This window comes from Choloepus didactylus, chromosome 5, assembly GCF_015220235.1.
Source record: "Choloepus didactylus isolate mChoDid1 chromosome 5, mChoDid1.pri, whole genome shotgun sequence".
Classification (NCBI taxonomy): domain Eukaryota; kingdom Metazoa; phylum Chordata; class Mammalia; order Pilosa; family Megalonychidae; genus Choloepus; species Choloepus didactylus.
The window spans coordinates 115,819,249-115,844,095 of NC_051311.1; the positions used below are offsets into that span (position 1 = coordinate 115,819,249).

Below are 24,847 nucleotides of genomic sequence, written 5' to 3' on the forward strand. Positions count from 1 at the left end.
GGGGGCTTCAGTTTTACCGTTTATATTTCTACCATACAATCTGGGGAAGAAAGTAACAGCAGAGATAACCTTTGCCCTTTGGAGTGAAGCCAGATGTGAAGGGTGAGGACTCTAGGTACATTTTTCACAGCTTAGGCTGAGTTTTGCACACCAGTTTAACAACTGGACCATTGTTCTCAAATAAAGCATTGTACCCTCTTGGAGCCGACACTCTGGCTTTTCTCTAAGGGGCTTTGGCATGTTTTCCAGAATGTCCTCAAGAGTGATTGCTTCATATTAGCCAGACTTAGGAAAATATATTAAGTGGTTCAAAATTGTAGGCCAAATAAATGAAACGTGAACATAGATTTGAAACAGGTATTTAACAAAACAAAAGGAAAGCATGATAGCATCAATTCAGATCTACATAAGGTGAGGGAGTGTAGGGGAGCACTTGAGTGTGCACATGTGTATGTATTGTAAGGTGATCCAAGGCTGCCTTACATTCCCTTTCCTTGCCAAGCATACTATTGCCAAGAATATATAACTGACATTTTCATTATATCCCTAAAAATGTTCTCAGAGATGAGGCTACTGGGTTAAAATTTTGAATGTTTAAATGCCTCATGTATTGCCTAATAGCTTTCCAAAATATTTGTGGCTAGTATGTCCTACCCATACTTCTAGGCAATGAAGAAACAAGTTTCATCACCACATGGCTATCACTAATTATTATTATTTTAATATTGCTGCATTAATTGCTATAAGAAAAAGAATGCTTTTTAAAGTTTGAAATACACGCAAAAAAAACAAATTCTGTGAACCAGATAATTGCTTCCATAAAAAGAAAAACAAAAGCAAAAACCTCAGGACTCCAAAGTTTCTAAAATGTAAATAATTGGTGTTAAATGGCACCCCATTGTTTCTATTTCAGTTTCTTTCATTACCTGTGAAATTAAACATTTTCTAGTTCTTTATTTACTAGTTCTGTTTTCTCTTTTGGAAATTGAATGTTTGTGTCCTTTGCCCATTTAATTATTAGAGGCTTGATAGTTTTCTCATCAGTTTTATAAGGTCTTTATGTACTACAGAAATTAATCCAATGTCAACTTTATTTGTTGCAGACATTTCCCTATGAGTCTTCCTTGCTATTTTAATTATTATCCATTATACAGAGTTTTTGCCATTACGATTTCACATAGTTGTATCTGCTCGTCTTTTGCCTTGTGATTCTTTCGGTTGCTCTAGAACTTGAAACACCATCATCCCAACAAAGATCTGAACAGGCAATTTTAAAAAAAAATCAATCTAGGATATTTTCTTGATGGATACACTAAGAAAAGAATTGGGGAAATGCCTGAAGACAGCTTGGGAGTAAGAGGCCATCTGGCATTCTTTCTATTTTTATTATAGTTCAGTTATTCATAAAGTGGATGCATAAAAAATGAAAGTGGTGATGTCAATCTGATGTGGAACATGTATTAACAGTTCATGAGACATTATACTAATTAATTTTGGCTGCCACTGTTTAAGTACAAATTTCTAGTTATTGAACACCATAGGTTTCCTAAATTTCCTCACTAAGATGTTCACGTTACTCAGAATTGTAAAATGCAAGCAAGCACAGATTAGCTAGATAACACAGGGAGTGAGCATCCTATATTCTTCACAAAAATCATCAGATTTTTACCACTAACATATACTACAATGCTCTTTGCTTTCTTAATTTTTGTTCTTTAAATAAATCTAAAGGGAGATATATTGGTTTAAAGTGAATCTATTTATCTACTAACCGGGTTTCCTTTTGGTCCTCGCTCACCTTTGACACCTGGGTTTCCATGTGTACCCTAAAGGCAAAGGGAAACAAGATTATTTTGAGCAGACATTCTGTTAGTTTCCTATAACTTATAATAACTTTTGATCAGCTTTTTCACTTAAAATGAGGAAGGATTATTTTAAAAAATTTCCTACCAGGCAGAGATTCAACTCTATTCTCCCCATTATTACCTACTAGGAAAACTGCACATCTTGAATAGGCAGATTCTTTATATTTGCTCAAAAGAGGATGAGGATACAGTCTCTTCCTCCTCTCCCCCCATCAATTACTTGTTCACACAAATTAATTCTCACCAGCTTTGCAAACCAAATCAAACTCAAACAAAGAAGATTTAAAAGCTTGTCTGTGACAGGCAAGAGGATGCATTTGTCCATGTCCTCTCTTCATCCCGGACCACTGCTACACCCATCCCTCAGTCACTAAAAATTAACCCAGCCAGCTTAGCTGCCTATGGTCACAGAGGCTCTGATACACAGGGGACCTTCTCAAAGCATGGGAGAAAGGAGTTATCCAATCCTGTTCTAGAAAGGCATTTTGTTTTCCTATTCTCAAGCCACTAAAAAACTTGTTTTTCTGAGAACTAGTTTTGGGGGGCATCAATAAATATTAGACAACATAGCTCTATTGCATAACCCCATTAAAACATGTACAGTAGTCTCCTTTGATAATAGAGTGACTTTGTCAGATTAACTTAGCAAATGTAAGCTTTCTAATTGTTCATTCTAAACTATAATCAAATACCTCAAATAAGCCTTCTCCTGGCAATCTCTGAGTGCAGTAAGTCCAACTAAGACTTTAGAGGAAGGGCAGGTTCAACCTTTGCTTTAGCCAAAGTCAGCTTCTACTGGCTGCCTTGTTATCATGTAATGGATCTAACTTTATATTTTGAAAAATCAAAATAGATAATCAAACAAACATCCCCACTTTCTGATGGCTTGATTGGTGGAATGGTTTATAAAAGTGTAGGCTTTGGACCTCAGTTTCAGGATAAAATGGTCATTTTCTATAATAATTACAGTACATGTTTCTCTGCACTCCTCCTCCCCCAAACACAAGCATTAGTTCAGCAGCTTCTTCCAGGCATTTGGTGAAACAAGCCTAAGAAACAGAGAGATCTGTTCATCTCCACTGGGCCTCTGAATTCTAAGGAAAAGGTTTGGAATCACATAAATAAATGGGATATAGAAGAGAAGCATAGATGCTTTCAAATGATATGTGTTAGAGAAATGCTCAGCATTTCCAGCCATTTTAATGCCACTTCAAATGCTTTACCAATACAGACATAGCATCTACCAGACATCAAGCCAGAAAATAATGGGCCCTGCAGAAAGGAAGCACTCCTTTTCGGATTATTTTATCAAATATTGCTTCATCACAGTAAATCATTCACTTTACCTTTGGTTGCCAAATGGTTACCTCAATTTACAGAATTTCCTCTAATGCCCCAAAGCTTCCTGATCAGCTGCCTCCAGGTGAAGCCACACGGTTTGTTTTACCCCTACGTTGTTTGATACATTTGTCAGCAACAGTTAACTACCAGAGAGGTTGGTGTCACTTGTTTCTAAGTGGAGTGGGATAAACTTTTGCCTAAAGCCTGATGATTTGTGTTTCTTTTTTTTACACTTTCACTTCAGTATTGGGAAATTTTGGCCCCAATTATCATATAAAAGGCGATGCTGAAACATCCCTTGTGGGAAGAATTTCATCGTATTAAACCAAATCTGCCTTCAGTTCAGGTCGCTAAAATCCCAGGCTTATCTCTGAGGACAGTTGTGTCCCTTTAGAAATAAGTGAAAGAAACAGTATCTCCACTTTTGCGGCTATCTGCATACAATTGTTTTTTGACAGCACAAAATAGCCCCAGGGTTTTTCAAGCGTGAGCAGAACTTTCAGTGCTAGCACCTCCTGAACTGACCTGAAGTCCAAGGTAGAGGTATACTCACAGGAAGCCCTGGATCACCGGGATCCCCCTTCTGGCATTCACAGATCTTGTGTCCACACTGAATCAATAATGAAATACATTATTAATTAACACAGTAAAATTTAGTATTTCAGATTTTGTTCAGTACATAACAAAATGGAACATTCTTTTGAAGAAATTTTATCAATTTATGGAGATTTTTTAAATTTAAATTTAAATTTAAATTTTTCTAAGGCAAAGTCTGTCTTCATAAGAACCAGCTAATAACATATCATTAAATTTTGCTATGGTTAAGTAAGACAGACTTCCTATCCAAAAAATGGAACATATAATTGCCAGTTAAAAGGGGGGAAAAACATTTTCAGTGGGCATTTGGAATTTCTGCAGCTTGTCTTCTAAATGATATATCAAAGTGCATTAATAAACAAATATTAAATATTTCTTTACTCAGCAAAGAAAAACACTTGACCAATACCATTTTACCGATTCTCAGATACAGTGTTTTTTTTCTCATTTTAACATCTCTGAAATCAGGAAGAGTCTTAATAACAGCTGTTGACCAGATCCAGTCATGATGAAGTTGTTATTTTCTGTGCATGAATTTCAAAACCTACAGGCTATCAGTGGCTTGGAAGAAAATTCCCAAGACACTCTTGGAGCATTCTTTTAAGAAATACTGCCTCACTAACACTTTGAAGGCACAGAGGCCAGTACTGGATAGAAAAGCAAGTACATCCAAGGCTGAGTTGAAAAGTGGTTCAGAAGAGTTAAACTCTGAATGTGAAGAAGTTTTAGAAATAAACAATTTAGTTTGTTTACATTTTCCCTTATAAGAATGCACAAAAATGATATAGGAATTTAAAAATCTGTGTCTAAGTAAATCTAAAAGTATAAGTATATACCTTCTGTGAGTATAAATTTAAAATTCTAATTGATAAGAAAGCACTGTATCATAGTTTAATTAGAAAGGTGTTTTCCTTTCTTAATGGTACATAAAAATAATGGTTCATCTGACCATGTATAATTTATGAAATGGGGTACTACACATGATTTAGTTGGCTCCTGTTATTTTATACAGTAATATTTGTACATTTTCTGATGTTAAATAAACATCTTATCTAGCGAAGTTCAGGTGTTCCACACTGTTTTTAAAGAGAAATGCTTTAAGAAAGGCACGTACAGAAGTCCTCAGCAACCTGATGGTCATCTACTGCCCAAGTCCCACTACTGATAGTGGCCAGCTTCCTTTGCCCCATGGGCTGGTTTCCACAGCAGGGGCTCCCTTTTCTTCACAGCAGGAAGAAAGCACACAAAGTCAATCCAGCAGGAGGCAAGGAGCCACTCTGAGCTCTGTCTCTCAGCCAGGAACACTCCACCTAATCCTGGCCAACACCAAGCCACTGCCAAAGGAGAGGACCCCCAGTACCTGATGTGAGATCAGGCTGAGAATAAAGGAAATCATATCAAAGTAAGCAATAACTGTGTCGTTGGGTTATCATTGATTTCTGACTCTGTAAAATCATATTAACTATTTCCTACTATTTCTACATTTCTAATCTGTAGTAGATAAGGTGGCATAAAAGAAATCAGGTGGCTGCCTCAAAAGAGATTGGCTCAGTTTAAAAAGAATTAGGCATTTTTATTTAGTCACACTTTTTCTTCTAATGTGAATTATAATGCTGATTTGGTAATGCAAGCTTTTGGAGTAATTCATAGTAATCAAAGTAGTGGTACTTACCTTCTCTTTAAATAAGGTGTCCTAGGAGGGAAAAAAAGAATGAAACATTAACTTGATTCATGGTTATACTTCTAGTATCTTATTAGTCTTAATTATTCTCTATGGGATATGCTCTTTCAAAGAAGAATAGTAATTCAGCCTTTTTAACCTTGTAAAAGCAATGAAACTTACCAGCCAACCCCCATAAGGAGCCCTCTAAGCCATGTAATAATAGGAGACATGAAGAGGGCGGTAGCTTTTAAAATTATGCCATGTTTCCTAGGAACATTATCCTATTACATAAGTCACTCATTTTATCATTTGTTTCCTTTATCAGCTCAATAATCTCCATAATTTGGCTGTCAGCTTAATCTGTCATAATGAGACATTTCTCACTTTTATTTAGAAACACTTAGGCAGAATATATAGTCGTGTATTTTCCCTTCTTCTATTTTTCCAGTCCGATACATATATGCATTTATTTTTCAGCATTAAAACATTAATTTTAGAGCTGTAACTTCAGGAAATATTAATGGACCTTAGAAATCAATCAGATCCAACCTTTCGATTTGCAATAAGAAAACTTGGGTCCACAGTGATGTGACTTACACAAGGTCACACATTTGGGAGAACCAGGGCTAGGGCTGAGCCTCCTGACCATTCAGTAACATTCCATACTTACTTACACAGGCAAAGGATGAATTAGCCAGAATGTTTTGCAAACCTACTTTAAATTCATAATTTTCGAGAATTGTCATGATCCAGTTTTTGTCCAACACCTAGGCCTCACTACCATATTTCGACTCAGTAGGGTATTATCTCGTAAGTGCACCAAAGGCCATGTCTGGAGTCAAACACTGAAAAGAAATTGGCCTATATTTACAGCTAGAATTATTATTTTCTTAAGGTAGGAATTATTCTGTCAAACTTGTGCCTATCACTGAATCTTCAGGGGCAATCTACATATGATAAAATAGAAAATTAAAGGAAAAAGCACTGGAATATATATTGCAAGGTGTTAAAAAATGAAGGATTTAAGGAGGAAGTTAAAGAAAAGTCAAGGCATGAACTTCTAGGGAGGACTCTGTACCCTATTAGTTTTTTTAATGCAGTTTTATTGAGATATATTGACATACCATACATAATCATCCAAAGTGCACAATCATTGGTTCACAGTAGCATCATATAGTTGGGCATTCATTACCACAACCAATTTTTTCAACACTTTCATTACTCCAAAAAAATAAGAATAAGAATAAAAAGAAAAAGAAAAAGAACACCAAAAACATCCCATACCCCATATCCCCCTTATTATTTATTATTTTTTTCTCTTTATTTTCTGACTCATCTGCCTATACACTGGATAAAGGAAGTATCAGTCACAAGGTTTTCACAATTACACAGTCACACCATAAACGCTATATAGTTATACAATCATCTTCAAGAATCAAGTCTACTGGACTGCAGTTCAACAGTTTCAGGTATTTCCTTTTAGCTATTCTAATACACAAAAACTAAAAAGAGATATTTATATAATGCATAAGAATAACCTCCAGAATGACCTCTCAACTTTATTTGAAATTTCTCAGCTACTGAAATTTTCTTTTGTTTCATTTCTCTTCCCCTTCTTGGTCCAAGAAGGCTTTCTCCATCCCATGATGCCAGAGCCAGGCTCATCCCCAGGAGTTATGTCCCACATTTCCAGGAAGATTTCTATCCCTAGGAGACTTGTTCCACATAGGGGAGAAGGCAGTAAGTTTACCTGCAGAGTTGGCTTAGAGAAAGAGACCACATCTGAGCAACAAAAGAGGTTCTCTGGAGGTAACTCGTAGGCATCATTAAAAGTAGGCTTAGTGTCTTCTTTACAGGAATATATTTCAAAAGGGCAAGCCCCAAAATCAAGGGCTTGGCCTATTAAATTGGTAGTCCCCAATGCTTGCAAGAATATCAGTAATTCCCCAGGTGGGGAAGTCCAATATTTCCACATTTCCCAAGTCCCTCAAGAGGGCTTTGTGAATACTTTTTTTATTCTCTGCCCAAATTACTCTGGGATGTATCAGAGGATCACACTAATCTGTTTATAAACCAACAAGTTCTTACTCCCTATTCAATGTTTCATGTAATTATGGTGTTTGAATAAACTGACCATACAAGTTAAATTAGATAGTGTACTACAGAAAATATAAATTTTGCACCAAATAAACATCTCTTTCTTTGGTCTCACACAGAAGTTGAAATTTTAAAACACTGTCAATATTGTTCTTTACCCCTTAGTGTGATTTGCCTTAGTCCTAACCAGATCAGCTTCATTCCTATCTCTAATTGAAGTGTGATATGTTTTTCATCTTTTTTAACAGTTGCTGTATAGGGTAATGCTGACTTTCATAGCTGCAGAACCCTAGTGCTGAGTCTCAGGTGTCACCCAGATACCCAAAATTCCAGGGAATGACCAGGTTACACACAAAGAGCTCAGCATCTCAGAATTTAGAAATAACGATAACAACTCAGGAATAGATGTGACAGCTATAAGAGCTTAGAATCTAGGAACCTTTACAATAACCCTTCCCCTGATAACCTATGCTCTCGAATTCAATTCCCCGAGTTTGCACATTATAGTTAGTGAGGTGTTATAATACTGGTCTTTTTGTTTCTGGCTTATTCCACTCAACATACTGCCCTCAAGGTTCATTCATCTAGTTGCATGCCTCACAACTTCATTCCTTCTTGCAGCTGCTCAATATTCCATTGTACCTATACACCACAGGTCACCCTTCTGTTCATCAGTTGATGTACCCTTAGGCCACCTCCAGCCATTGTAAATTGTGAATAGTGCCACTATAAATACCAGTGTGCAAATGTGCATTCCTGCCCCTGCTTTCAGTTCTTCCCAGTATATACCTAATAACGGGTTTGTAGAACTACCACCCTGCCTTCCAGATGGGCTGCACCTTTCTACTTCCCTACCAACAGTGAATAGGTACATCCCTCTGCACCCTATTAGTTTTGTTTTTACTTTTTTATTTCCATACAAACTAATAATTTAGAGTGAAGACATAGCAAAATGCTGTAAGCAGCTCAAATGATTTAATGGGGGGGGGGATTAGGCTGGGAATTAAGTGTCATCCTGGTTTTCCATCCTGTTTCTACCATTAATCAGATGTGTGGCCTTGGGCCAGTCATGTAATCCTTCTAGGTCACTTTTTTTTCATACATAAAATGAGAAAGTTTGATGATCTTGTCTCCAGAGTATAAAACTCTGGCCACTGACCCCATCTAAAAAATTCAGATTCTTACCTGCCCCCTCCACCAAATTATTTTCAATTGCTAGCCAATGTAAATCCAGGTTGAAAGCAGATTAGATATTTGTAGTTTTAAGAACTATTAGCTCATATGGAGAAATGGGAACTCAGATACACTGCCAGTTGCAGTGCAAAGTGACATGGTCTCTCTACAGAACATCTGGCTGTATCTGGAAAGCAGAAGATGTGTATGCACTATCTCTAGGATGCCCAGAGAAGTCCTGGTTTCCATCTGTTATCTGGACACACCTTCAAGACATATCCTAGAAAAATTCTTGTAGTTGTGTTACCGGATTTGGATTCCAGGATCTTGGCCATGCGCCGAGAAAGAATTCATGGGCATAGCACAGCATAGATTAAGCAAGCAGAAAATTTATTGCTTGTCGTGAGAAAGAATTTAGGGATGAGAAAAGCAGGTACAAGCAAGTGAAAAGAAGTTTGCTGAAGAGAGAGTACACATGTAAGGGAGAAGCACAGGTGTGCTCAAGGGAGAGTTGTGCCAGGCTGTTTGGCATATGGGTTTTTATTAGCTTAAACAAAGGGAGGTGAGGTTAGAGACGTTGGCACATTAGGTCAGCAGTGATATTGGATTTTTGTGAGGAGGGCACAAGTAATTTCTCATTCTGTGTTGTTTCAAGCACATCTTGTTGTTTTAGTTTCAGTTATTAGATTTAGATATTGATTTACAAGCTCTTATGTGCAGGGTCTTCATGACATTTTCTTAGCTGATTTTTAGGAATATTAAACTTTTGTTTTTTGAGGAGGGAGTCCCTGATTCACTGGGCCACTAGGTGTTCTTGACACTATTTTGTTATCTTTTTTGTAAGCAGAACTGCGAAGTTCTGGTTAATGTCTTTCAGGAACCAAGTACAAAGAGTAGATTGCTGAGTTGAGCTAAGGCAAGCATATTTTTTAGCTATTACCTGTACATTTCAGCATTCATTGTTTTAAATAGTTAAAAACTGGAACTAATTAAAATATCCATCTACAGTGGAATGAAATCAATAAATGAAATACTATCCAGCAATTAAAGTGAATGCATTGGATCTACATATTTTGACATGCATAAATTTCCAAAATATGTTCAGTGAAAAAGCAAGTTGCAGACAGGTATATAATATGATCTGAAAATATTTAAAACACTCTTCAGAATGTTGGTTTCCTCTGGGAGGAAGAAAGGGGAAAGAGATTTGAAAGAGGTCAAAGAAAGACAGTAAAATTACAAATAATTTAAGTCAAATTGTAATATTTGAAAACAACTGTTGAATATCAAGAAAAATTCAAAGTTTTGGCACTTTATGATATAAAAACCAATACCCTAAACAGTTTTCAAACTCATTAATTTAGCAAGTACTGTGCCTGATGTGTAATTTTTCACTTTTTTCAGCTCTTCCTTTTAAAACTCAGTTTCTGCTTTGCCAGTTTACTCTTTAAAAACAAGTGCCATAAGGCTTAAAACCATAGCAACATAAATAACTACTTTTGGAACTCATTTGGTTTTGTGTTTGTTGGAATTTTTATATTTCTATGGAAACAAAAATGGACCCAAAACTACACAATAGATAAGACTGTTTCAAACAAAGAACAAAGGGCCAGCCCTAAGGGCACTTATAGTCTATAAGCCCCAGTGACAGAAAACAGATAGCACACAACAAGCAGCGTGGGAAGGAGATCCTAGACTGGGGGTAACAAGATGGCTTCTTGGAGTAGGTGGGCTTTCCTAGATAATTTTGTAGGGAGGAATGCAAGGAACCGACTTATTGATGGTATGCTGCACTATCTGTCAAAGTTTATGAGGGGAAAAAAGTCACAAAGACCAGCGTGGGCAGTAAGACAAAGGAAGCAGTGAGGAGGCACATTTGAAAAGAGCGGACAGAAGGGCCCACGTGGATAGAGCTGGAAGCCTTGAGAAGCAGGGAAGGCTTTCGTGTAAGGCAGACTGTGTAGAAAACTGAAAACTGGAAGAACATGGCCAAAGCCAGGGGGAAGAGCATGTTCAATAAGATTCTATGTGGATACTGTAGTTTAAATAAAAAGGATAAATAGAGAAAAGTCCTCACTAGAACAAAAGGAGGTGCATTTTATCAATGGAGTTAGATTTTTATGATGGCATATACACAAAAGGAGAAGGCTAGAATGGATTTGGCAATTTTGTGAATGAGTGTGGGGTCAATGCCATGAGAAGGGGACAAAAGACAGGATTAGTAAAGAACTTGGTAGGCAAGGGAACAAACTCTGCAACAAAAATTTTGCAGTTTAATATAGTAGCAAAATAGTAGCTATACAATATCAAAAAGAGAGCAGAAATCAGGCTCTAAACAGAGGAAACCTTGAAAAATGGGAATTGGACCATAAAAATAATACATTAACAAAGTATAAGATTCTAAAGGCAGTACAGAAATCCTCAAGCGGCTCCTTTCTTGATGTGTGAGGGAGAGGATACACTAAGTTTACTATTTTCTTAAGAATCATCAGAGAAAGAGACCAATTTGTCGCAACCTTTATTATCATAAAGGATTTTTTTAATATTTAACATCAAAGGTGACAGAGACAAAAAATTTTTTTAAGTCTCCATATACTCTTTCTTCTTGGGTTGAATTTGGTTCTTAGGTTTCAAATCTGTTCCATAAATCCTAACAAATGGCAACAAAATATTTTACATATCCTCTGCAATTTGGAATCATCAGTTCTTTGTTTGGTATTTAGAACTGAAATGTTTTCATTGTTTTCTAACATGATACTTCCTACTAGAGGTGTTGAGGAATGTGAAAGGATTCCTTCATTTATCTTGACTCCTGTAAAATCTATTCATTATGGATACTCACGTCCATTAAATTCAACTAAAGTCTATTCTGCAATAAAAAGAAATAAACTGCTGATACAAAAACAACCCAGATAAATTTAAAATCATTATGCTGGGTAAAAAAAGCCTAACACAGAAAGAAAACACACTGTATGAGTTTATTTATACAAAATTCTAGAAAATGTACACTAATCTAGAGTGACAAAGATCAGATCAGTGGCTTAGGAGCAAGGGAGGGATATATTGCAGAGGCATGAGGAAACTTTTGGAGGTGATAGAAATGTGTATGTATCCTGATTGTATTGGTAGTTTCATGGGTGTATACATCTGTCAAAATTCATGGAATTGTGCACTTTAAGTACACGCAGTTTTTGTATGTAACTTATACCTACTTAACTTATTTTAAAAGTCAATTACCTAATTATTTCAAAACAGAAAAATTAAAAATTCAAATTAGATGAAGGGTTTTTCAATGATTTGCTCAAGAGTCAAGTTCGGCCTCCTAGGTGCTGGCACTTTGAAATACTCAACTTTGGTATACGTTTCTTTGAAGAGACTAAGGATTCTGGGAGTGGTTGGTTGGAAAGTAGCACCTCCTTCTAAGAAGTGGCTTTTCAGACAGCTTCCATGTGAACAAACAAGCTGAAATCACAGGATGCTAAGGAAAAGTAGAGTCATGGGAACTTGGTTATTTTCTGGTTTCCACAGAAAAAGACAAACAATCCTGCTTCAAGTCTACTGCCAATAGCCAGTTGGGCAGGAGCTCTCAAAGAGGTGCATCTGGAGAGAGCATGAACACCTGAGTCTACGCATCTGACCAGACAAAGAGCTGCCTGCCCTGCATCTTCTACAGTCAGGTCCTCTCACACTCAGAGTGAAGATGGGGAAGTGGCAACAGTTGACTCATTATCACATCCTCTGGACACTCTCCTCATATGCTGGAATCTTCTGCTTTACATTCGGCGGTGAGGATCCCTTCAATCATGGCACAGACCGGTCTATGCAGTTTACCAAACACCCTTGACAGTTTCCCATTCAATCAAAAGAGAAATTCAGAATGAGCATTCACCCCCAAGCACCACAGAGACTGGGCCCAACATTTCCTATTCAGGTACCACTCTCCATATCTACCCCAATCTCCAAGGAAGAAAGGTTAGAAACTTTAGGAGAAGGAGGTTCCATAACTGTTACAGGGCATTTCTGATTGAGAAACCCTTAAAAAGTCATTCCTATTTCCTCTGTCAATATACTTTACAGGGTTAAACATGCTGGCTCTGGGCCTTTACCTGGCCTTAAATTTTCAACTGTGAAATGGTTAAATAATAGTACCTTCATGGTAAGATTGTTATAAACATTGAATGAAATAAAATATATAAAGTGCTTCAAGCAATGCCTAATATAGAGAAAATACTCAATACTCTAAACAGCTATTATTTAGATAAGAAAAAAGTCAGCTTCTCATGCTGAAAACAACTGAGAGTTAAAATATAAGAGCAATGTTGGGAAAAGGGTTTGGGGAAAGGAACAGAAGGGCAAACCAATCTCTGATATAGAGCCATTCTTTGCAATGAATGCTCAGTACCTGAAGGACACGTTTGCCCTCTTCTTAAGAAATCAAAGAAAATAAGGATTTTAAAGAAAATCAATTTGTAACACTTAACAAATCAATTTATCTCCAGGACTTTTCTCCTTGAGAAATGTTGTAAAGAAGATTTCATTTCAATTGCTTTGCTTTGTATTTTCCAAAGTAACAAGGAAAGTCTCTCACACATAGCTGATCAATCAATAAAGTAAAGCACTGAGACAGCTAATCAAGTGGGACTCATTGATCTAATGGGAGAAAACTTTGGTTGATTTTAAGTTGCAGGTGATTTTCAACTGAGTGGCTTGTTAATACCTCAGAAACAAGGAGATAATAAGAAACCAGGAATTCATGAACTTTGCTTTAGTAACATATTATGGCACTAGGTAAGACAGGGTCAAAAACAGTCCTGCAGATTGGAATGTGAAAAGAACATTGGTACAAATATAACAGACCATAAGTTGACCACAAATTGAATATGTTCACAATTTTCATGATCCTACAATAAAAAACCAGAACATGAGGTATATGATTGGAAGGTAATCCTTCCAAAATCCTTATTATAAGATGGCAATAAAGCTAAGAATGCAATTCCAGGGAATGAGCCTTGTACTCTCCCATTTATCTGGTGTAAAGTATCAAGGAAGTAGAGAAAGACTTGAGTAAGGCTCTTCTTTGCACTTTCAAAGACAATTCTATTTATTTTTTCATCTTTTTTTGATCTAGTATCTATTCACACAGAATTTATAACCAAGATATCAGCATTATAATAAGAAAAAATATACATAACCAACCCACTCGGTACCTACCAGACGATCCTGAATTTTATCTTCAAGATTTAGGTCACTCAACAGCAGAATGGATGCTCTGGATGAGTCCCCAGATATCAAACGAAGTTTGGATTCATTGACCACAGTGGAAAGTCCAATGGGGATAAATGATATTCCTGAAGCTTTGGCTTGTTCAGAAATAATCTGAACATCTGGATTCTTTGGATGGTCAATGCCATCAGTCATCAGCAAAGCCACTTTCACACCATTACGCCCTTCTGTCTTAAATTGCTTAGTGGCATTGGAGATGGCATAATAAGAGAAAGTTCCTTGTCCAATGGGTTTCATCAATTTGACCTGCTGCTTAAAAGTCTGCAGATCCTTCCAAGAAGAAAAAGGTTGATCAATCTGGACAGAGCTACTAAACTGAAGGGCTGCCAGTTTGATGTCATAGTTCAAGAAGGCTGGGGTCAACTGGAAAATCTTATCACTCAAGTTATACACAAAATCTTTCTGTTTATCAAAGAGATCGATTTTAGCACTTTCAGAACTGTCCACAATGAAGATAACATCTATGAGGCAAATGGAGTCTGCAACAGAACAAACAGGTTAGGCATAAGAATTGTCTCTACTCATGAAACAGCTTTATATAAGGAGAGCCCTGAGGTGTTGTGTTTTGTTTTGTTTGTTTTGTTTTTGAGGGGAGAGGGAAATAAGTAAGAGAAACATCTTGGAGACAGGGCTTAAATTGTAAAGAATTCAATCTCTTTCCAAGTCCATAAATTCATACAAGTCAAAAGCAAACAAACAGAATTCCATATGTTCTGAGTACTTTACAATGTAAAACCTACTTAAAGTGGGAGGGAAGAAGGGTGTATCATATTTTAAAAATTCAACAACCACTGGGCAAAGTAGTTTAGAAGTAAATAATACGCTACTTAATTCTCAGGTTATGTCATATTGGTGAGTCAGCACTTTTTTTTTAACTTTCTTGAAATCAAGGGAGAAAATGACTACACACTTCACATCATAGCAACAATCGAAGAGAAAGAAACCTAACTTAAAAGCAGAAAACTTAAGTTTGAATCCTAGTTCTGCATCTTCTTAGTCGATTCGCCTATGGCCTTGAGTGTGCCACTTAACCTTTCTGGGCCTCAATTTCTTTATAACATGAGAGTGGCAATCTCTGTCCTGCCTATTTTACAAGGTTACTACAAGGCTCAAATGAGATAATAAATGTACATGTGCTCTGAAAACTTTCATGTGCTGTAAGTATATAAGGTATATTAACATCATAATATCATAATTGTATCAAAGTAGAAGGCCACATATATATAATACATATGTGACTTGCTATTTACTTCTAATTCTATTTAGAAAAATTCATAGCAGTGCTTTAACAAGCTAACTCTAGTAATTAAAAACAAAACAAAACATTATTTTACCCTGGAAGTAATTTTTCCTTGCAGGTGAATTTGACTTTGGTCCTTTCTTTCTTTGTCCATATACTGTTTGACTCATAAAAGCTGGCAAAAGCAGGAGACAGAAGACAAAATATTGGTTCCACATTATGGCAAATGATGAAATGTCATCTGTCTTGCAGCACCTTTAATAGAAAAATAAGTTATGAATACTTTAATAAAATATAGTGTTTGCTATTTTTGAATATCAAGTCATTAGACTTGAAAGTTGGCATGTGACTGGAAAATGAGGTTTTCATTCGTATTTCTAAAAATTTTAGAAGTTTCTAATCCAAAAAATCATGGTGCCACAACCAAACACTTATTAGTGAATATTTTTATATACTATATTCAAAGAATTACATCCAGGTATTCTTAATTTCCTTATATGATGGGGAGTCAAGGAGTAGGGTGAACCATTTAAAAACATTTCAGTAGCATGCAATATGAGTAACTCTGTTTCAATCACAGGGGTCTGCTTTGACATTTCCAGCTTTTTCAGGGTGAATTAAGTTGACTACATGGTCATTTTATAACTGATTCCTAAAAAACCCACTATTTTTACAGGGTTGTAGAGAATCACCATGATTTCATTCTTAATATTACAAACAGCTTCAGTGAGTTCAGAGGCCAACTCAAAACTGAAAATGCTTTTCTATTTCCATAAAACCCCCATTTCTCTTTTCTACTCTTACTCTGGAAACTTTGTCTCCATGGGAGTTCCAAGCTGCACCTGTGGCTGCATAGACCATGAATCAAAACAGAGTGAGAGAGAAAAAGAAAAAATAAAAACTGATAGATTTGCTTAAAAGCAACATTGTTCTTCCATTCTAGTGTAGCTGGAAGAACTAATGGATCAAAGCAGGGCTTGAAGGCAAGAAGCACCTCCTCTGAACAGTCCCATGAAACTATTTTTCTGAGTAGGTTAACAATAAAAATATCTAATTCTTCTCTATTAAATCCTCAGTCAGCTTCACTACTCAGTATGCCCAGTAATACACCAAATTACTTTTAAATCTACAGGCCTCCACAGCAAAAGAAGACCCTGTGTTGTTAGCTCAGTATATCAAAGAGAATGGGAACAAAAGCACTTATTTTGAACCAATATTCAACGTTCCTTGGAAATATTTGCCTGCTTAAACTACACTGATTTCAGGAGTTCTGGAAAAGGAATCCCATTTTCCTTCTTTGGCACCATGCCTTCAGGGAGTGGGAACTGGGAAATCATGAGCATGATTATTCCAGAGTCTGAATGGGAGTGGAAATATATACAAAAGCGGTGAAGAGTGAGATGGGAAACCCACTTCTTCAATAAATGCCAGATGGACAAATTCCAAAGTGAAGCAAAACTGTTGGGTTGGGAATGGACCAATGGAGGACCCCATGCCATAGTCTGCTCCGCAAATAGAATTGTCCAGCAGCAAGTTTATTAAGCAACTTTGGATCAGTATAGCTGAGCATCTCTGCTGGCAAATGCAAGTGCATCTGGCCAAATGCCAACTTCTCTTCAGACTAGGTTGGCTAAAATGTGGAGGCAGCTGGGTATTAAAAAACAAAACAAAACAAAAGCGGAAGAAATGTGCTAAGGAAATATAACAGATGATGAACATGGTTCCCCAAGTTATCCCCTTGCTAACAACCAAGGAGAAGAACAGAGGAGAATTTAGAAGTTAAATATGAAGATTAGTATAAAGATAAGGCGATGTGGAAAACACAGCTTCTATTGCATTTTCAGAGGGTAAAAGGATTAAGCTATGTCCCTGGCACTACATATGACTTTTCTCTTTGGCTGAGCCCATACCATACAGAACTTCCCAGAAGTTCTGAAAGTAAGAGACAGAGAATTGAACTTCACTGAGAACAAGGAAGATTTTATAAGCTATGTGATCAAGGAAACTCTTCAAAAACCTAAAGAAGGTGATTCCCATGCAAGATTCTAGAGAAAAAAAAATTACTTTCTTCTCATTTTTAGGCTTCATTTTGAGCTTTGAAAATGCTGGCTAAATCAAGACTTAGCTTTCCCTGAAACAAAGCACCTTCACATACAGTTTTCTTGATATATAATAATGAATTTGTGTATATGCAATTCTGTATATACAATGCTCACGAATATATTTTATGCATTGCAATAATCACAATATTTCACATTTGATTAATATTTGACCTTTTTAATCTACCTATCCCAAACCAAAGTCTTACTATACCTTTCCGTTTCCTTATATTTAACCAGAGGATACCTTTATACCTTTCTACTTTTCTTTCCCTAGATTTTTAGATCTCCTGTCTTCCTGAAGTCTTTTTTCATTAGTTTAGCATCCCAAGAGTCCACTTACTTTCTAATCCCTTTTGCTATATTTTAGTTCGCTTTGTTTTATATTGATTCTTAAGAAGAAGAAAAGATTTCAGAACAAAATGCTATTAGTTAAATGAAAGAAATGTAAAATCTCTATGTTTACTATAGGTTACATTTCATAAATGCAGAAACAACAATTCTCTTTAACCAAATGCAATATTTTTCCCTTTTTTGCTTAAAATTTATTTTGGGTAATATAAAGATCAATAAATATAAAATATTTTGCATTGTATGATTTTTCAAAACAAAATTATCAGCAGAGTTTACAAATTTTATTCACAATGTTTCCATACTACTGTATCTAAAGATAAAATTATAGGATAAAAGACAACTTTATTCAAATTGCCAGAATAGCCAAATTATAAGGTATTCTGCAATTAATCCTGAATTATAAAAACCTATTCCAAATTAAGAAAAGGCTGTCCCCAAAGATATTAACATTATTATAATACTAGGTACCAGACTGCAGATTAAAAATCAATTTTAAAATGACTTTAAAAATAAAGTTTAAATTTCTGCATTTTGAAAGTTAATATTTTTCTAATAATTTATTTAAAGTAATACAGAGGATAAAAAATTTTGACAAACTTTCTTTCTTTATATAATTAGCATGTAAGCCATTTATCTTTTACAATTCCAAGATGGTCATATCTCATTTCAAGTGATGAAAACAAAGCAGTTATGTCTCTTACCTTACAAAGTCTGTCAAAAAAGGAATTCAAGACTGGTTAAGCAAATGCCAACAGGACTATTGTTGGGGATGGAGTAGGCTATTTTATATTTTTCTGTTCTGTTGGAAATAAAAATTGTCTTTGCTTTTGGATCTTTTGCTTTTATTCATGTTTGTAAGACTAAGTTAAAGCAAGAGTGGTCAGGCATCAGGCCAGGGTGCAAGATCTGGGTGGGATCAGTAAGCAATTTAAAGAAACAGCATCCTTTAGGAGCAAAAATGTTTTTTCCAGATTTTTGTAAAACAACTTGAGTGAATGTCCTTTATTTTAGTATTGACAGCCTGCCTTTGTTTCTCATAGTATGTCCTTCTCTTCTTATTCCTACATTTCTTTGCCTGGGGTATGCTCTGTGAGATATTGGCTCTGAAGATCCCTGTGAAGGAGGATAAATGACACCAGACTCAGATTCAAGACTGGTTTTCCAAGAAGAGCAACAGGTTGATAATCATTGAAGCCAGATGATGAGTATACAGGGGTTCATTATTCTAGTCTTCCTGCTTCTGTGATTATTGAATATCTTTGTAAAATATCTGGAGAAAGAGTGATCTGAGTGTAGTCTTGTTTCTGCCCTTACATCTATGGGGGCTTCAGTTCCCCACTTCTGAAATGAAGTAGTGAATTTATTTATTTATTAAGATCCTTTCAAACTGGAGCATGATAGGTTTATTCACAGTGGTCAATATACTGAGGTCTCTGCACAGGAAAGGAGGTCATTGTGGTTGTTTCATTGTATTTTTTCTGATTTTCTACCTTGTAGTTATAGTCCATATTAAATCAATGCTTATCAGTGTAAAATGTACCACCAAGAAGCCACCTGACTCCTAGACAACTAACAGGGAGGCTTCCCTACGGACTGCCTCTGAAAAAAAGAGGCTAGGTGATAAGAGGAATCAATATAAATGCTACTGTTATAATTGTTTAAAATCAGCTGTCCTAGGTAGGCATTTTAATATTAATGGATTTCCTTATTGTAACAATAACAGCCTCCATTTCATGAACACTCACCAGGCTAGGCACTGTGCTAAGTGCTTCATGCACATTATCACATTTAGTCCTGCACAATCACAACCACCTACTAAGAGGAGGTACCATAGGATTTCACATTTTTCAAGTGAAACATCGAAGCAGAGAGTAGTTCAGTAACTTGCCCACTGTCATACTAAAGCTGGAGAAAGTCAGAAAGCGATTCTAGCCCAAGTATATCTGCTCCCAGGGCCTCACATTTTTTTAAATGCATTTTTAATTGTGAACTTTAACATATATATATATAAAACAGTAATAACTTCCAAAATATGATTTAACAAGTAGTTAGAGGGCAAATTTCAAAGAATGACATGGGTCACAGTTCTACAACTTCAGCTATTTCCATCATTCTAAAATATAACATGCATACAGAAAGTTGTTAACTTCCAATGTACAGCTCAACAAGCAGTTATATAGGTAATTTCAAAATTTATGGGTTACAGTTCCACAGTTTCAGTTCTTTCCTTATTATGTAAGATAGGATATATACAGAAAGGTGAAGACTTTCAAAATACAATTCAACGAGTAGCTACAGAGCAAATTCCAAAGGATGCCATAGGTTACAGTTCCACCATGTCATTTACCTTCTTCCAGCTATTCCCACATCCCAGCATCTAAAATATATATATATATATTTATTTATACAAAGCTTCAGTATTCATAGACCTTTGTTAAATCTTATCTGTTTGTTGCTACCCGTTCCTCTCACTTAATCCCTTTCTCCATCTTCAGGGGTGTCTAGGCAGTGACCATCCTAACTTGTACATATTGAAAAGGTATGTTGACATTATGGGGAAGGTGGCTGCATCTGATTGTTGTTCTTACAGAGGCTGTTATATCCGGGTTTCAGGACTTTCTGGCATAGGAGCACTCTGGTGGATTTAAGTTTCTGAGAGATAAAACTTAGTGAGTGAATCTTAGGGACCTAGGTTTGGGGGGACTACTTTTGGTAAGAGCATGGCATACTGTGACCATTTGGGAAATCTAGCTGGAACTTGCATAAAAGAAACCTGCAGGATATCCTCTTGACTCTATTTGGTATCTCTCAGCCACTGTGACTTCAGCTTGTTACCTTTCTTTTTTCCCCCTTTTGTTCACGTAGGAATTTTCAATCCCTCACTGACAGGACCAGGCTCTTTCCTGGGAGTCATGTCCCACATCACCAGGGAGATTCATTCCCCCGGGAGTCATGTCCCTTGAGGGGGGCAGGTTAATGAATTTATTTGCTGAGTTGGGCTTAGAGAGAGAAAGGCCACATCTGAGCAACAAAAGAGGTCCCTTGGAGGTGCCTCTTAGGCATAATTATAGGAGAACTCAGCCTCCCATTTACAGCACTAAGTTTCACAAGAGCATGCCTCAAGTCAAGGGCTTGATTTATTAAGTAGTGGGTTCCTAATTTCACTTAACATACATTTTATCCCAAGACAAATGGTCAATTTCTTACATTATCTTCACTTGGTTGTACAATCATCATCACTCTAAACTTTAAAGAATTATCATAACATAATACATCCCAGAGTTCTTATCAGTTGCTAATTATTCATCTCTAGTATTAGTGTAGTGTTGATAAGATATTCTTTTTAAACATAGTCTTTACTAAGTAATGTAAAGTGATTTTAACCCAGGTCTATCTGATCCCAGGGCCTCACTTTTTTTTTAAGGCAGTTTTACTGAGATATATTAGCATACTGTACAATTCATCCAAAGTATACAATCAATGAGTCACAAGTATCATCACATAGTTGTGCATTCATCACCCCAATCAATTTTAGAACATTTTCATTACTCCAAAAAAAAAGAAACCAATTCCCCTTATTCTCCCCTATTGTCGAGCCTTAGCATTGGTGTGGTATATTTGTTAATGTTGATGAAAGAATATTAAAATATTACTGTTAACTATAGTCCATAATTTGCATTATGTGCATTTTCCCATATACCACTCTTATTAACTCCTTAATAATACAATAGTTATGTACATTTGTTTAAGTTCATGAAAGAACATTTTTATTTTTGTATTAATTACAGTCATTGTCCACCACAGGGTTCACTGTGTTATACAATCCCATGTTTCATCCTGTAGCTTTCCTTCTAGTGACATACATGACTCTAAACGTCCCCTTTCAACCACAATCACACATATAATTTAGTGCTGTTAATTATACTCATCATAACATGCTACCATTACCTCTATCCATTTCCAAACTTTAAATTCAATCTAGTTAAAAATTCTGCAGACATTGAGCATCTGCTCCCCATTCTTTTTTTTAATAATTCAATTTTATTGAGATATATTCACATACCAGTCATACAAAGTGTACAATCAATTGTTCACAGTACCACCATATAGTTGTGCATCCATCACCAAAATTAATTTTTGAACATTTTCATTACCACACACACAAAAGTAATAAGAATAAAAATTAAAGTGAAAAAGAACAATTAAAGTAAAAAAGATCACTGGGTGCTTTTTTTTTTTTTGCCCGTTTTTCTACTCATCCATCCATACACTGGACAAAGCGGAGTGTGATCCACAAGGCTATCCCAATCACATTGTCACCCCTCATAAGCTAAATTTTTATACAATCATCCTCAAGATTCAAGGGTTCTGGGTTGTAGTTTAATAGTTTCAGGTATTTACTGCTAGCTATTCCACTTCATTAGAACCTAAAAAGGGTTATCTATATTGTGTGCAAGAGTGCCCACCAGAGTGACCTCTCGGCTCCTTTTGGAATCTCTCAGCCACTGAAACCTACTCATTTCATTTCACATCCCCCTTTTTGTTAAGAAGATGTTCTCCATCCCATGATGCCAGGTCCAGATTCCTCCCCAGGAGTCATATTCCACATTGCCAGGGGTATTTACACCCCTGGGTGCCAGATCCCACATAGCAGGGAGGGCAGTGATTTCATCAGCCAAGTTGGCTTAGCTACAGAGAGAGGCCACATCTGACTGCTCCCCATTCTTTACCCTCATTCTATCTCCTGGTAACCTATATTCTAGATTTTAACTCTATGAGTTTACTTACAATTAATTCATATCAGTGAGATAATACAATATTTGTCCTTTTGTCTGGCTTATTTCACTCAACATAATGTCCTTAAGATTCATCCATGTTGTCACATACTTTAAGACTTCATTCCTTCCCACTGCTGAATAATATTCCATTGTACGTATATACCACAATTTGCTTATCGATTCATCGGTTGATGGACTCTTGGGTTATTTCCATATTTTCACAATTGTGAATAATGCCACTATGAACATTGGTGTGCAAATGTCTGTTCACATCCCTGCTTTCAGTTCTTCTGAGTATATACCTAGTAGCAGATTGCCAGGTCATATGGCAGTTCTATACTTAGCTTCATGAGAAACTACCAGATGGTCTTCCACAGCAGCTACACCACTTTACATTCCCACTAGGAGTGAATGAGTGTTCCTACTTCTCCACATCCTCTCCAACCCTCGTAGTTTTCTGTATGTTTAATGTTGGCCATTCTAATAGATGTGAAATGATATCTCATTGTGGTTTTGATTTGCATTCCCCTATTAGCTAGTGATGTTGAGGATCTTTTCATATACTTTTTAGCCATTTGTATTTCCTCTTTGGAAAAATGTCTATTCAAATCTTTTGCCTATTCTTTAATTGGGGTTGTTTGCCAGGATTTCTTTATACATTCTGGATATCAAAACCTTATCAAAGGCGGGGAAAGATGGTAGACTGGTGAGCTGTATGTTTTAGTTACTCCTCCAGGAAAGTAGGTAGAAAGCCAGGAACTGCGTGGACTGGACACCACAGAGCAATCTGACTTTGGGCATACTTCATACAACACTCATGAAAACGTGGAACTGCTAAGATCAGCGAAATCTGTAAGTTTTTGCGGCCAGGGGACCCACGCCCCTCCCTGCCAGGCTCAGTCCCGTGGGAGGAGGGGCTGTCAGCTCCGGGAAGGAGAAGGGAGAACTGCAGTGGCAGCCCTTATCAGAAACTCATTCTACTGATCCAAACTCCAACCATAGATAGACTGAGACCAGACACCAGAGAATCTGAGAGCAGCCAGCCCAGTAGAGAGGAGACAGGCATAGAGAAAAAAACAACACGAAAAACTCCAAAATAAAAGCGGAGGATTTTTGGAGTTCTGGTGAACATAGAAAGGGGAAGGGCAGAGCTCAGGACCGAGCTCAGGCCCTGAGGCGCATATGCAAATCCGGAGGAAAAGCTGATCTCTCTGCCCTGTGGACCTTTCCTTAATGGCCCTGGTTGCTTTGTCTCTTAGCATTTCAATAACCCATTAGATCTCTGAGGAGGGACCTTTTTTTTTTTTTTTTTTTTTTAATCCTTTTTTCTTTTTCTAAAACAATTACTCTAAGAAGCCCAATACAGAAAGCTTCAAAGACTTGCAATTTGGGCAGGTCAAGTCAAGAGCAGAACTAAGAGAGCTCTGAGACAAACCGCAATAATCCACTGGCTGAGAAAATTCACTAACCACCACAACTTCCCAAGAAAAGGGGGGTGTCTGCTCACAGCCATCATCCTGGTGGATAGGAAACACTCCTGCCCATCGCCAGCCCCATAGCCCAGAACTGCCCCAGACAACCCAGTGTGACGGAAGTGCTTCAAATAACAGGCACACAACACAAAACTGGGCGTGGACATTAGCCTTCCCTGCAACCTCAGCTGATTGTCCCAGAGTTGGGAAGGTAGACCAGTGTGAATTAACAAAGCCCCATTCAGCCATCATTTCAGCAGACTGGGAGCCTCCCTACACAGCCCAGCAGCCCAGAACTGCCCTGGGGGGACGGCACTCACCTGTGACATAGCACAGTCATCCCTCAACAGAGGACCCGGGGTGCATGGCCTGGAAGAGGGGCCCACTTGCAAGTCTCAGGAGCCATACGCCAATACCAAGGACTTGTGGGTCAGTGGCAGAAACAAACTGTGGCAGGACTGAACTGAAGGATTAGACTATTGCAGCAGCTTTAAAACTCTAGGATAACCAGGGAGATTTGATTGTTAGAGCCACCCCCCCTCCCTGACTGCCCAGAAACACGCCCCATGTACAGGGCAGGCAACACCAACTACACACGCAAGCTTGGTACACCAATTGGACTCCACAAGACTCACTCCCCCACTCACCACAAAGGCTAAGCAGGGGAGAACTGGCTTGTGGAGAACAGGTGGCTCGTGGACGCGACCTGCTGGTTAGTTAGAGAAAGTGTACTCCACGAAGCTGTAGATCTGATAAATTAGAGATAAGGACTTCAATTGGTCTACACATCCTAAAAGAACCCTATCAAGTTCAGCAAATGCCACGAGGCCAAAAACAACAGAAAATTATAAAGCATATGAAAAAAGCAGACGATATGGATAACCC

At 37.1% G+C, this 24,847-nt stretch overlaps 1 protein-coding gene across 2 annotated transcripts in view; it reads right to left on the reverse strand.

Moving 5' to 3' along the window:
* Window positions 1-24,847, reverse strand: part of COL28A1 (collagen type XXVIII alpha 1 chain) — a 228,999-nt gene that overhangs the window by 174,129 nt on the left and 30,023 nt on the right. For both annotated transcript variants that reach the window (XM_037836765.1, XM_037836764.1), the window contains exons 2-6: window positions 15,354-15,514; window positions 13,948-14,498; window positions 5,476-5,496; window positions 3,760-3,816; window positions 1,773-1,826 (exon numbers count right to left, since the gene is read on the reverse strand). In XM_037836765.1, coding sequence (XP_037692693.1) covers window positions 1,773-1,826; window positions 3,760-3,816; window positions 5,476-5,496; window positions 13,948-14,498; window positions 15,354-15,477 — 807 coding nt within the window. In that variant the 5' untranslated portion in view covers window positions 15,478-15,514. The remainder of the gene's footprint in view (window positions 1-1,772; window positions 1,827-3,759; window positions 3,817-5,475; window positions 5,497-13,947; window positions 14,499-15,353; window positions 15,515-24,847) is intronic.